General features: G+C 41.0%; 1 protein-coding gene across 9 annotated transcripts in view; it reads left to right on the top strand.

Annotated features, from left to right (window-relative positions):
* LOC134822531 (uncharacterized protein C4orf17 homolog) overlaps positions 1–12,950 on the top strand; it is a 38,304-nt gene extending 25,354 nt beyond the window's left edge. For 3 of the 9 annotated variants that reach the window (XM_063833638.1, XM_063833636.1, XM_063833633.1), the window contains 6 exons: positions 2,009–2,090; positions 11,572–11,696; positions 12,033–12,159; positions 12,259–12,404; positions 12,504–12,539; positions 12,714–12,950. In XM_063833638.1, coding sequence (XP_063689708.1) covers positions 2,009–2,090; positions 11,572–11,696; positions 12,033–12,159; positions 12,259–12,404; positions 12,504–12,536 — 513 coding nt within the window. In that variant the 3' untranslated portion in view covers positions 12,537–12,539; positions 12,714–12,950. Of the gene's footprint in view, positions 1–2,008; positions 2,091–11,571; positions 11,697–12,032; positions 12,160–12,258; positions 12,405–12,503; positions 12,554–12,701 lie in introns of all 9 variants that reach the window. The other 6 variants (XM_063833635.1, XM_063833632.1, XM_063833639.1 and 3 more) reach the window with 4 other exon arrangements.
* The last annotated feature ends 326 nt before the right edge of the window (positions 12,951–13,276 follow it).

Raw genomic sequence — 13,276 nt, 5'->3', positions numbered from 1 at the left:
AAATATATCATGACCTTAATGATAGGTGGTTTAACCGATTAGGTTAGGAATTCATATTTTGAATTGTGCTGTTCCACCAAATTTATATCATATTATTATTATAGACTTAAATTACTGTCACCATTAACCACTTGTTTCCAAATACTCCTTATTGATAAAACCCAATACCAGGTAGTGATATGAAAAGTAAAATGGAACTGTGTCAGTAAATGACATTACAGATTGAATATGTGAGTGTGACGAGTGGCCCTGTAATATGTTTTGTAGTTGGTCACCATGGTGCCGGTAAAGTCACCATGGTGACGGTAAAGTCCTGTTATTACAGTGATCGGTCATTCAACTTTAACAAGCAATGCATTTTAGTTTGTGCGGGGTTGTGAGACATTGTTACAGCCTGTTATTGTGGTACATTAGTTGCTTATTAGCGATCAAACATGTATTGTAAACGAAACCATGACGACGTATGAGTTATGTAATATACGTAAGTAATATTCGATGTTTCTAGGGTAAATCCTCTAAAGATTAATAAACGAATAAAATTCTTATAGAATTTACACTTAAACTTAACAGTTAAATTAAGCCTACATAACTTATCAAGAATTTCGTGATGATATATCCAAATCTCTACTCCCGTTATAGTAGTAAATCTTTCAAAGTACGAAATATCTCTTTAAAAGAGCATCCTAGGCACCTTATAGATATCAAAACGCATAAAAAAGAAAACAAAAAACATCAACCATCTTCTAACTTCTTCCACTCCTCCCTATCTATTAAAGCTAAAAATCTAAGGTCTTCGAAATCAGTCAAATTCTTAAGTTTAATATCAAGATTTCTACTAGTCAAGTCTTTTCTAATAACATCTAATAAGTTTAAACATGGTCTACCCCGTCTCCCTTCCATAAAAAATATCAGAATTTATAGCAAATAACATAGAGGTGTATGCTGGTGAGTCTTCCTGTCCTCTTAAGATATGTCCTAACATTCTCCATCGAAACTTAGAGACTCTCACAGACAAGGGAGTGACATAACAACGAGCATAGAGTGCCTCATTAGAAATAACCCCAGTAGGCCATCTGATGTTGAGGATTCTTCGGAGGTGTTTGCGATGAGCAATATCAAGTTCATTCAACGAAGCTAGTGGTGCAGCCCAGGAGTTGCAGTTGTAGAGTAGAATAGAGACTACTCCGTTATAAAGATCTTAAAATGTCTTACCAAATACCATAATTTCTAAAACATAGAAAGTACACATGATATTATACTCTCAAAACGTGGACGGTGAATTCCCAGGAATCTCGCTGTCGTAACCATGACGACCACCGATCACATAACTTCATTCCACCCACATGACACAAACCACCAATCAGTGAACATTACACAACATCCTCTTGCAGCAGCCTGAGTCACATGGTCGTTGTATCATGCATATGTGTTTCATTAATGCACTCCGAGGTGTAGAATACAACACATAACGATGCAGAGAGAGAGAGAGGGAGGTGCACCTTGTACATGAGATATCATCTCCCTCATCTCTTGTCTTCGTGATCTGAACACAACTCGCAAAAGTCGGCTCGAAGTAACGTGGCCAAGCTGGCCACTTATCAGAGATCACGTTTTTGTCTGGTACGATCAAAATACAAGATTCATTGATTGTTTTATCACCAACTGAAGGAATTAATGAAGGCTATGAGCTATACAATTCAAAGAAGCTATTGCTAACCATCGCATACAAAATGCTAATCCAAGAAATAATCCACGTCTTATTTTCTTCAAAACCCATTATTGATTTGTTAATTCTGGAGATTTGTCACGTGTCATTGCACCTGCCCCCCCCCCCCCCCTTCCCCCATATAAGGACCAACTTATCAGCGATTATCGCTATCGACCAGATTACTCTAATCTTTATCATTAGAGCCATCTCTTTTTATTAACACGTGATAACTTATAGTAATTAACTCGACAAATGATCTGGAATCCTCGAGTTTTGTCGTTCACCAGGTTGCTCTTTCAGGCTCTCGATATACTCTGCAGTATTTTACAAACGAATTCGTTGCAAACTGTCCAGGCGTGGATAGAACAGGCAACTGATGAAGGTACGGAGTTTAATATTGATTTATAGTTTCTACTGTCTATACTTCTATAAGCTTGTATTTTCTTGTGATATTTTTTGGTATTTCTTTGGCGGTAATCGTTTGGTTTGCTCGTAAAAGTGAAATTATAAAATAAATGTAATAATTTTTGGAATCATGTTTTCTCTAGCCAGCTGCATCAGACCAAATTAACAGACCATATCGCGAATCATGCAGCAGGCATAGCAGTCGAGAATCATATCTTCGATTAATGAATTTATGACAGTACAGCTCAACAGCTGTTGTAGTAGTACCAACTAGTAGTAGTACCAACTAGTAGAAGTACCAACTAGTATGCTAAAAAGTGTCAACTATTCAAAATTTGATCGTCGTGATGATTTCCCGGCGAGGAAACTATTGCAACTATTCTGAGTATGTCGAATTATTGTGCTCTCGGAGGACAGTCTAAGAAACAAGATAATTGACTATTAAGTTTCTTGGTAATTAGAATAGAAGATCATTAAAGGGCATCGTAGTTGAACCTTCGAACCTGTGCGTGATAAAAGGCGCAGGTTAGGTACTTATAATATAGAGATATTATAACTGTTAAAAACTGTCAAAAACAGGCTTGTGAAAGTTTTCAGAAATTTCACACTTTCCTAATAATAGGGCCACCCTAAAAACCTAATAGTGATATTATGATTCCTCATATTTGGAGACATTTTGGAGACATTGTCTCCATGGGAATTTCATGGGAATTGGAGGGGAATTAGAGGGGAATTACGTATTATTGATATTTAAGCACCTAAATTAGCTGTATATGGCTTGAACTGAGTTCTGGTCTGTCCCTCAAACAAACTAAGACCTTTCACATGCGAAAAGAAGACAAAAAACGGGGGGTGGCGAACCATATTTGCCAAAAAAAAATGTCAAAATTTTGTTTTCCATATTTCGCCCTAAAACGTCTCCAATGAGTTTGGTTGGCACCCTGGTTGATCTGGAAGTACGTTACCAGTTATTTGGGGCCTTCAGGGGCGAAAATGGGCCGAAAAATGGGCCGAAAAGGGGCATTTTCGGGTGTTTTCAAATTTGAGATTTCAAAGCCAGATTTTCGGCTTTAGTTGGCTGGGACATGCCCAAATTGGTGTGGGTGAGTTGCATAGAGGTAGTACAAGTGTGATCCGTTGCAGAAATCCGGGTTCCCAAGATTTAAAATGACTTGAAAAAATTTTGTAAAAAATTGGAGACATTTTGGAATCCATGGGAATTTTTTGGAGACATCCATATTTCGCCCTAAAACGTCTCCAATGGTTGGCACCCTGGTTGATCTGGAAGTACGTTACCAGTTATTTGGGGCCTTCAGGGGGGAAAATGGGCCGAAAAATGGGCCGAAAAGGGGAATTTTCGGGTGTTTTCAAATTTGAGATTTCAAAGCCAGATTTTCGGCTTTAGTTGGCTGGGACATGCCCAAATTGGTGTGGGTGAGTTGCATAGAGGTAGTACAAGTGTGATCCGTTGCAGAAATCCGGGTTCCCAAGATTCAAAATGACTTGAAAAGATTTGTAAAAAATTGGAGACATTTTGGAATCCATGGGAATTTTTTGGAGACATCCATATTTCGCCCTAAAACGTCTCCAATGGTTGGCACCCTGGTTGATCTGGAAGTACGTTACCAGTTATTTGGGGCCTTCAGGGGGAAAATGGGCCGAAAAATGGGCCGAAAAGGGGCATTTTCGGGTGTTTTCAAATTTGAGATTTCAAAGCCAGATTTTCGGCTTTAGTTGGCTGGGACATGCCCAAATTGGTGTGGGTGAGTTGCATAGAGGTAGTACAAGTGTGATCCGTTGCAGAAATCCGGGTTCCCAAGATTCTAAATGACTTGAAAAGATTTTGTAAAAATTGGAGACATTTTGGAATCCATGGGAATTTTTTGGAGACATCCATATTTCGCCCTAAAACGTCTCCAATGAGTTTGGTTGGCACCCTGGTTGATCTGGAAGTACGTTACCAGTTATTTGGGGCCTTCAGGGGCGAAAATGGGCCGAAAAATGGGCCGAAAAGGGGCATTTTCGGGTGTTTTCAAATTTGAGATTTCAAAGCCAGATTTTAGGCTTTAGTTGGCTGGGACATGCCCCAAATTGGTGTGGGTGAGTTGCATAGAGGTAGTACAAGTGTGATCCGTTGCAGAAATCCGGGTTCCCAAGATTCAAAATGACTTGAAAAGATTTTGTAAAAAATTGGAGACATTTTGGAATCCATGGGAATTTTTTGGAGACATCCATATTTCGCCCTAAAACGTCTCCAATGAGTTTGGTTGGCACCCTGGTTGATCTGGAAGTACGTTACCAGTTATTTGGGGCCTTCAGGGGCGAAAATGGGCCGAAAAATGGGCCGAAAAGGGGCATTTTCGGGTGTTTTCAAATTTGAGATTTCAAAGCCAGATTTTCGGCTTTAGTTGGCTGGGACATGCCCAAATTGGTGTGGGTGAGTTGCATAGAGGTAGTACAAGTGTGATCCGTTGCAGAAATCCGGGTTCCCAAGATTCAAAATGACTTGAAAAGATTTTGTAAAAAATTGGAGACATTTTGGAATCCATGGGAATTTTTTGGAGACATCCATATTTCGCCCTAAAACGTCTCCAATGAGTTTGGTTGGCACCCTGGTTGATCTGGAAGTACGTTACCAGTTATTTGGGGCCTTCAGGGGCGAAAATGGGCCGAAAAATGGGCCGAAAAGGGGCATTTTCGGGTGTTTTCAAATTTTAGATTTCAAAGCCAGATTTTCGGCTTAGTTGGCTGGGACATGCCCAAATTGGTGTGGGTGAGTTGCATAGAGGTAGTACAAGTGTGATCCGTTGCAAAAATCCGGGTTCCCAAGGTTCAAAATGACTTGAAAAGATTTTGTAAAAAATTGGAGACATTTTGGAATCCATGGGAATTTTTAAATGCCCCTTTTCGGCCCATTTTTCGGCCCATTTTCGCCCCTGAAGGCCCCAAATAACTGGTAACGTACTTCCAGATCAACCAGGGTGCTAACCAAACTCATTGGAGACGTTTTAGGGCGAAATATGGATGTCTCCAAAAATTCCCATGGATTCCAAAATGTCTCCAATTTTTTACAAAATCTTTTCAATTCATTTTGAATCTTGGGAACCCGGATTTCTGCAACGGATCACACTTGTACTACCTCTATGCAACTCACCCACACCAATTTGGGCATGTCCCAGCCAGCTAAAGCCGAAAATCTGGCTTTGAAATCTCAAATTTGAAAACACCCGTAAATGCCCCTTTTCGGCCCATTTTTCGGCCCATTTTCGCCCCTGAAGGCCCCAAATAACTGGTAACGTACTTCCAGATCAACCAGGGTGCTAACCAAACTCATTGGAGACGTTTTAGGGCGAAATATGGATGTCTCCAAAAATTCCCATGGATTCCAAAATGTCTCCAATTTTTTACAAAATCTTTTCAAGTCATTTTGAATCTTGGGAACCCGGATTTCTGCAACGGATCACACTTGTACTACCTCTATGCAACTCACCCACACCAATTTGGGCATGTTTCAGCCAACTAAAGCCGAAAATCTTGCTTTGAAATCTCAAATTTGAAAACACCCGAAAATGCCCCTTTTCGGCCAATTTTTCGGCCCATTTTCCCCCCTGAAGGCCCCAAATAACTGGTAACGTACTTCCAGATCAACCAGGGTGCCAATCAAACTCATTGGAGACGTTTTAGGGCGAAATATGGATGTCTCCAAAAAATTCCCATGGATTCCAAAATGTCTCCAATTTTTTACAAAATCTTTTCAATTCATTTTGAATCTTGGGAACCCGGATTTCTGCAACGGATCACACTTGTACTACCTCTATGCAACTCACCCACACCAATTTGGGCATGTCCCAGCCAACAAAAGCCGAAAATCTGGCTTTGAAATCTCAAATTTGAAAACACTTGAAAATGCCCCTTTTCGGCCCATTTTTCGGCCCATTTTCCCCCCTGAAGGCCCCAAATAACTGGTAACGTACTTCCAGATCAACCAGGGTGCCAATCAAACTCATTGGAGACGTTTTAGGGCGAAATATGGATGTCTCCAAAAAATTCCCATGGATTCCAAAATGTCTCCAATTTTTTACAAAATCTTTTCAATTCATTTTGAATCTTGGGACCCCGGATTTCTGCAACGGATCACACTTGTACTACCTCTATGCAACTCACCCACACCAATTTGGGCATGTCCCAGCCAACAAAAGCCGAAAATCTGGCTTTGAAATCTCGAATTTGAAAACACTTGAAAATGCCCCTTTTCGGCCCATTTTTCGGCCCATTTTCCCCCCTGAAGGCCCCAAATAACTGGTAACGTACTTCCAGATCAACCAGGGTGCCAATCAAACTCATTGGAGACGTTTTAGGGCGAAATATGGATGTCTCCAAAAAATTCCCATGGATTCCAAAATGTCTCCAATTTTTTACAAAATCTTTTCAAGTCATTTTGAATCTTGGGAACCCGGATTTCTGCAACGGATCACACTTGTACTACCTCTATGCAACTCACCCACACCAATTTGGGCATGTCCCAGCCAACTGAAGCCGAAAATCTTGCTTTGAAATCTCAAATTTGAAAACACCCGTAAATGCCCCTTTTCGGCCCATTTTTCGGCCCATTTTCGCCCCTGAAGGCCCCAAATAACTGGTAACGTACTTCCAGATCAACCAGGGTGCTAACCAAACTCATTGGAGACGTTTTAGGGCGAAATATGGATGTCTCCAAAAAATTCCCATGGATTCCAAAATGTCTCCAATTTTTTACAAAATCTTTTCAATTCATTTTGAATCTTGGGAACCCGGATTTCCTGCAACGGATCACACTTGTACTACCTCTATGCAACTCACCCACACCAATTTGGGCATGTCCCAGCCAACAAAAGCCGAAAATCTGGCTTTGAAATCTCAAATTTGAAAACACTTGAAAATGCCCCTTTTCGGCCCATTTTTCGGCCCATTTTCCCCCCTGAAGGCCCCAAATAACTGGTAACGTACTTCCAGATCAACCAGGGTGCCAATCAAACTCATTGGAGACGTTTTAGGGCGAAATATGGATGTCTCCAAAAAATTCCCATGGATTCCAAAATGTCTCCAATTTTTTACAAAATCTTTTCAATTCATTTTGAATCTTGGGAACCCGGATTTCTGCAACGGATCACACTTGTACTACCTCTATGCAACTCACCCACACCAATTTGGGCATGTCCCAGCCAACAAAAGCCGAAAATCTGGCTTTGAAATCTCAAATTTGAAAACACTTGAAAATGCCCCTTTTCGGCCCATTTTTCGGCCCATTTTCCCCCCTGAAGGCCCCAAATAACTGGTAACGTACTTCCAGATCAACCAGGGTGCCAATCAAACTCATTGGAGACGTTTTAGGGCGAAATATGGATGTCTCCAAAAAATTCCCATGGATTCCAAAATGTCTCCAATTTTTTACAAAATCTTTTCAAGTCATTTTGAATCTTGGGAACCCGGATTTCTGCAACGGATCACACTTGTACTACCTCTATGCAACTCACCCACACCAATTTGGGCATGTCCCAGCCAACTGAAGCCGAAAATCTGGCTTTGAAATCTCAAATTTGAAAACACCCGTAAATGCCCCCTTTTCGGCCCATTTTTCGGCCCATTTTCGCCCCTGAAGGCCCCAAATAACTGGTAACGTACTTCCAGATCAACCAGGGTGCTAACCAAACTCATTGGAGACGTTTTAGGGCGAAATATGGATGTCTCCAAAAAATTCCCATGGATTCCAAAATGTCTCCAATTTTTTACAAAATCTTTTCAATTCATTTTGAATCTTGGGAACCCGGATTTCTGCAACGGATCACACTTGTACTACCTCTATGCAACTCACCCACACCAATTTGGGCATGTCCCAGCCAACAAAAGCCGAAAATCTGGCTTTGAAATCTCAAATTTGAAAACACTTGAAAATGCCCCTTTTCGGCCCATTTTTCGGCCCATTTTCCCCCCTGAAGGCCCCAAATAACTGGTAACGTACTTCCAGATCAACCAGGGTGCCAATCAAACTCATTGGAGACGTTTTAGGGCGAAATATGGATGTCTCCAAAAAATTCCCATGGATTCCAAAATGTCTCCAATTTTTTACAAAATCTTTTCAATTCATTTTGAATCTTGGGAACCCGGATTTCTGCAACGGATCACACTTGTACTACCTCTATGCAACTCACCCACACCAATTTGGGCATGTCCCAGCCAACAAAAGCCGAAAATCTGGCTTTGAAATCTCAAATTTGAAAACACTTGAAAATGCCCCTTTTCGGCCCATTTTTCGGCCCATTTTCCCCCCTGAAGGCCCCAAATAACTGGTAACGTACTTCCAGATCAACCAGGGTGCCAATCAAACTCATTGGAGACGTTTTAGGGCGAAATATGGATGTCTCCAAAAAATTCCCATGGATTCCAAAATGTCTCCAATTTTTTACAAAATCTTTTCAAGTCATTTTGAATCTTGGGAACCCGGATTTCTGCAACGGATCACACTTGTACTACCTCTATGCAACTCACCCACACCAATTTGGGCATGTCCCAGCCAACTGAAGCCGAAAATCTTGCTTTGAAATCTCAAATTTGAAACACCCGTAAATGCCCCTTTTCGGCCCATTTTTCGGCCCATTTTCGCCCCTGAAGGCCCCAAATAACTGGTAACGTACTTCCAGATCAACCAGGGTGCTAACCAAACTCATTGGAGACGTTTTAGGGCGAAATATGGATGTCTCCAAAAAATTCCCATGGATTCCAAAATGTCTCCAATTTTTTACAAAATCTTTTCAATTCATTTGAATCTTGGGAACCCGGATTTCTGCAACGGATCACACTTGTACTACCTCTATGCAACTCACCCACACCAATTTGGGCATGTCCCAGCCAACGAAAGCCGAAAATCTGGCTTTGAAATCTCAAATTTGAAAACACCCGAAAATTCCCCTTTTCGGCCCATTTTTCGGCCCATTTTCCCCCCTGAAGGCCCCAAATAACTGGTAACGTACTTCCAGATCAACCAGGGTGCCAATCAAACTCATTGGAGACGTTTTAGGGCGAAATATGGATGTCTCCAAAAAATTCCCATGGATTCCAAAATGTCTCCAATTTTTTACAAAATCTTTTCAAGTCATTTTGAATCTTGGGAACCCGGATTTCTGCAACGGATCACACTTGTACTACCTCTATGCAACTCACCCACACCAATTTGGGCATGTCCCAGCCAACTAAAGCCGAAAATCTGGCTTTGAAATCTCAAATTTGAAAACACCCGTAAATGCCCCTTTTCGGCCCATTTTTCGGCCCATTTTCGCCCCTGGAGGCCCCAAATAACTGGTAACGTACTTCCAGATCAACCAGGGTGCTAACCAAACTCATTGGAGACGTTTTAGGGCGAAATATGGATGTCTCCAAAAAATTCCCATGGATTCCAAAATGTCTCCAATTTTTTACAAAATCTTTTCAAGTCATTTTGAATCTTGGGAACCCGGATTTCTGCAACGGATCACACTTGTACTACCTCTATGCAACTCACCCACACCAATTTGGGCATGTCCCAGCCAACGAAAGCCGAAAATCTGGCTTTGAAATCTCAAATTTGAAAACACCCGAAAATTCCCCTTTTCGGCCCATTTTTCGGCCCATTTTCCCCCCTGAAGGCCCCAAATAACTGGTAACGTACTTCCAGATCAACCAGGGTGCCAATCAAACTCATTGGAGACGTTTTAGGGCGAAATATGGATGTCTCCAAAAAATTCCCATGGATTCCAAAATGTCTCCAATTTTTTACAAAATCTTTTCAAGTCATTTTGAATCTTGGGAACCCGGATTTCTGCAACGGATCACACTTACATACTACCTCTATGCAACTCACCCACACCAATTTGGGCATGTCCCAGCCAACTAAAGCCGAAAATCTGGCTTTGAAATCTCAAATTTGAAAACACCCGTAAATGCCCCTTTTCGGCCCATTTTTCGGCCCATTTTCGCCCCTGAAGGCCCCAAATAACTGGTAACGTACTTCCAGATCAACCAGGGTGCTAACCAAACTCATTGGAGACGGTTTAGGGCGAAATATGGATGTCTCCAAAAAATTCCCATGGATTCCAAAATGTCTCCAATTTTTTACAAAATCTTTTCAAGTCATTTTGAATCTTGGGAACCCGGATTTCTGCAACGGATCACACTTGTACTACCTCTATGCAACTCACCCACACCAATTTGGGCATGTCCCAGCCAACTAAAGCCGAAAATCTTGCTTTGAAATCTCAAATTTGAAAACACCCGAAAATGCCCCTTTTCGGCCAATTTTTCGGCCCATTTTCCCCCCTGAAGGCCCCAAATAACTGGTAACGTACTTCCAGATCAACCAGGGTGCCAATCAAACTCATTGGAGACGTTTTAGGGCGAAATATGGATGTCTCCAAAAAATTCCCATGGATTCCAAAATGTCTCCAATTTTTTACAAAATCTTTTCAATTCATTTTGAATCTTGGGAACCCGGATTTCTGCAACGGATCACACTTGTACTACCTCTATGCAACTCACCCACACCAATTTGGGCATGTCCCAGCCAACGAAAGCCGAAAATCTGGCTTTGAAATCTCAAATTTGAAAACACTTGAAAATGCCCCTTTTCGGCCCATTTTTCGGCCCATTTTCCCCCCTGAAGGCCCCAAATAACTGGTAACGTACTTCCAGATCAACCAGGGTGCCAATCAAACTCATTGGAGACGTTTTAGGGCGAAATATGGATGTCTCCAAAAAATTCCCATGGATTCCAAAATGTCTCCAATTTTTTACAAAATCTTTTCAAGTCATTTTGAATCTTGGGAACCCGGATTTCTGCAACGGATCACACTTGTACTACCTCTATGCAACTCACCCACACCAATTTGGGCATGTCCCAGCCAACTAAAGCCGAAAATCTTGCTTTGAAATCTCAAATTTGAAAACACCCGAAAATGCTCCTTTTCGGCCCATTTTTCCGCCCATTTTCCTCCCTGAAGGCCCCAAATACTTCCAGATCTACCAGGGTGTCAACTGTAAATGCCCTCCCTGGTCTATTAGGACAGTTAAAATTTATTCTTATCTTGGAATTCCGGTTCCCAACGATGTTTTTCGATGAATTTCAGAATTTAAATTTTTGGCTTATTTTATCTTCACCATCCTTTTTCACCGGTTCAAAAAACTTTCCTGTCATATTAGAACTGATAACTTGTAAGATAGATCAGTTTTAGGCTGTTTTGGTCGAAATCTGAAATTGAGAAAATGTCTCCATTTTGAGGAATCATTATATGCATTCACGTCACGCACATGTCAAAAGTTCATAAAAAGTATATTTTTTCATCAACTACTATGACATAAATTCAGCTGCGCGCGCCAATTCAATTTATATTAGACATTTTGAAAAAACGTTTAAGCACCTTTAGGCTTTAAACCTAACCTACTCTCGGCAGAAAGAACAGTGGTATTGAAGGCTTTGCGTGACATGAAAGAAAAGGGACTGTTAGCCAAACCAAGCTCTGTTTATCAGAATCATCTTGCAGTTTTGCCTGAGGACAAAGTCTCCGTCTCCTACGAGGTTAGTCGATAGTCATGAATTGTTCTACATAGTTGATTGTGCCATCCATAGCGAACTAACTAATTAATGAAATTTAGGTCCAGGAAAGGTAATATTTGAAAATGTATTAATGACAACCGGTAGTACATTTTCAGGATTTTTCATTTCTAGATGATTTCTGTGGCATTTTGACTTTCAGTATCTCCATCCGCCATCGTGTCTTTTGCCATCCACAGCGAACTCATTTATTGGTCACTGCACAAAAATTTCATCCAAACAGCAAAATTTCAGTCCTGGCAAGCTCATGTTTGACGCGTTAGAATGTAGAAGTGATATTAATCCATACATTTTAACCAGAGAAAGTGGAACCAAGTCAAGTCAATCGAAGATTCGGGAGAAAGACTTATACCAGACCCAGCACCAATAGAAGTGCCCAAACCCCCACCCGTAGCAAGGACCCCTACTATTGGCACACAGACTCCTGGTTCGTTTTTGAAAATGCATTCCTAACCTGATTTATTGCTGTGCTCAATCCCGGTTACGTTTATCTGTCATCTCAATTCTCATCAACTTTATCCATCAGTATCAGTTCTGAGCAAACCGAAGAAACAAGTTGGAGAAAGACCACCGACCAGAATTCAGATGTCTGGTCTCAGTAGGCCGACCAGTCAGATGGCACAAAGTCCCCTTGGACGACCTTCTACCATGAGAAGTGTCCGAGAAAAATTTGTAAGTTCTATTTATTCGATGGCCATCAGTTAACAATGAAACTTAAAAAAGATTATTAAATCAGAATTTTTTATAGAGACTAATAATTCGAGTCTTCAGTATCACATCAATGGTTTCGTTGAACGATATTGAATCGTGAGTAAGCCTATGTAAGTTTAATGTGGTAACAGTGAAATACATTCGTAACGTGAAGCATAAGCATTTGAATTTAAGTTATTTCACCGATTTATATTTTAAACTCCGAATGTTTCTCTCCTGAGTCCTGATGAAATAGAATTTTCACTCGTTTATGTTTAGTTGTCCTCGCAGATGAGTGGACGAAGTACAGCGACCCCGGCAAAGGATCCCGGATTCTCCTGGACTGTTAAACACCGTGACAGTGTGGCCCATGACGTCATTTCTAAAGCATGACGTCATTTCTAAAGCATGACGTCACTTGATGGCGTCACTTCTAAGGCTTAAAACTTCTCTTGGGCGGGACCACCATTTTACCATTTAGTTGAAAACATTTTAAGTTATGTACTTGTAGTCTTAGCTGTACAGAAATCGATTTTGTGCTGAAAGAACTCCGTCCGCAGGACGGACTTTCCCCGCTACTTATGATAATTCGAATAAATTTGAGATTCAAACAAGCTACGAATACGGAATGCATTAGCAGTGGCAAACACTGGTTTGCTGCGCTTGGCCAATTGTAATAACCGCAGTCTGAACTGGTCCCAAAATATTTGAATATGCTTACCTAGTGGCTTTTGTTTTGATAAAGCATACCCTACTTTAATACCATAAATCTCTAACTCCTTTGTCTTCGTTTGATAATTGGTGCCGGCCACACATCTCTGCAATGTCCCTACAAGGTGGCAGGGAAGTATTGA

This window comes from Bolinopsis microptera, chromosome 11 (genome assembly GCF_026151205.1).
Source record: "Bolinopsis microptera isolate Bmic1 chromosome 11, MBARI_Bmic_1.0, whole genome shotgun sequence".
Taxonomy (NCBI): Eukaryota; Metazoa; Ctenophora; class Tentaculata; order Lobata; family Bolinopsidae; genus Bolinopsis; species Bolinopsis microptera.
The sequence above is the reverse complement of the archived record's forward strand: the minus strand, read 5'-3'. Positions and strand labels throughout refer to the sequence as shown.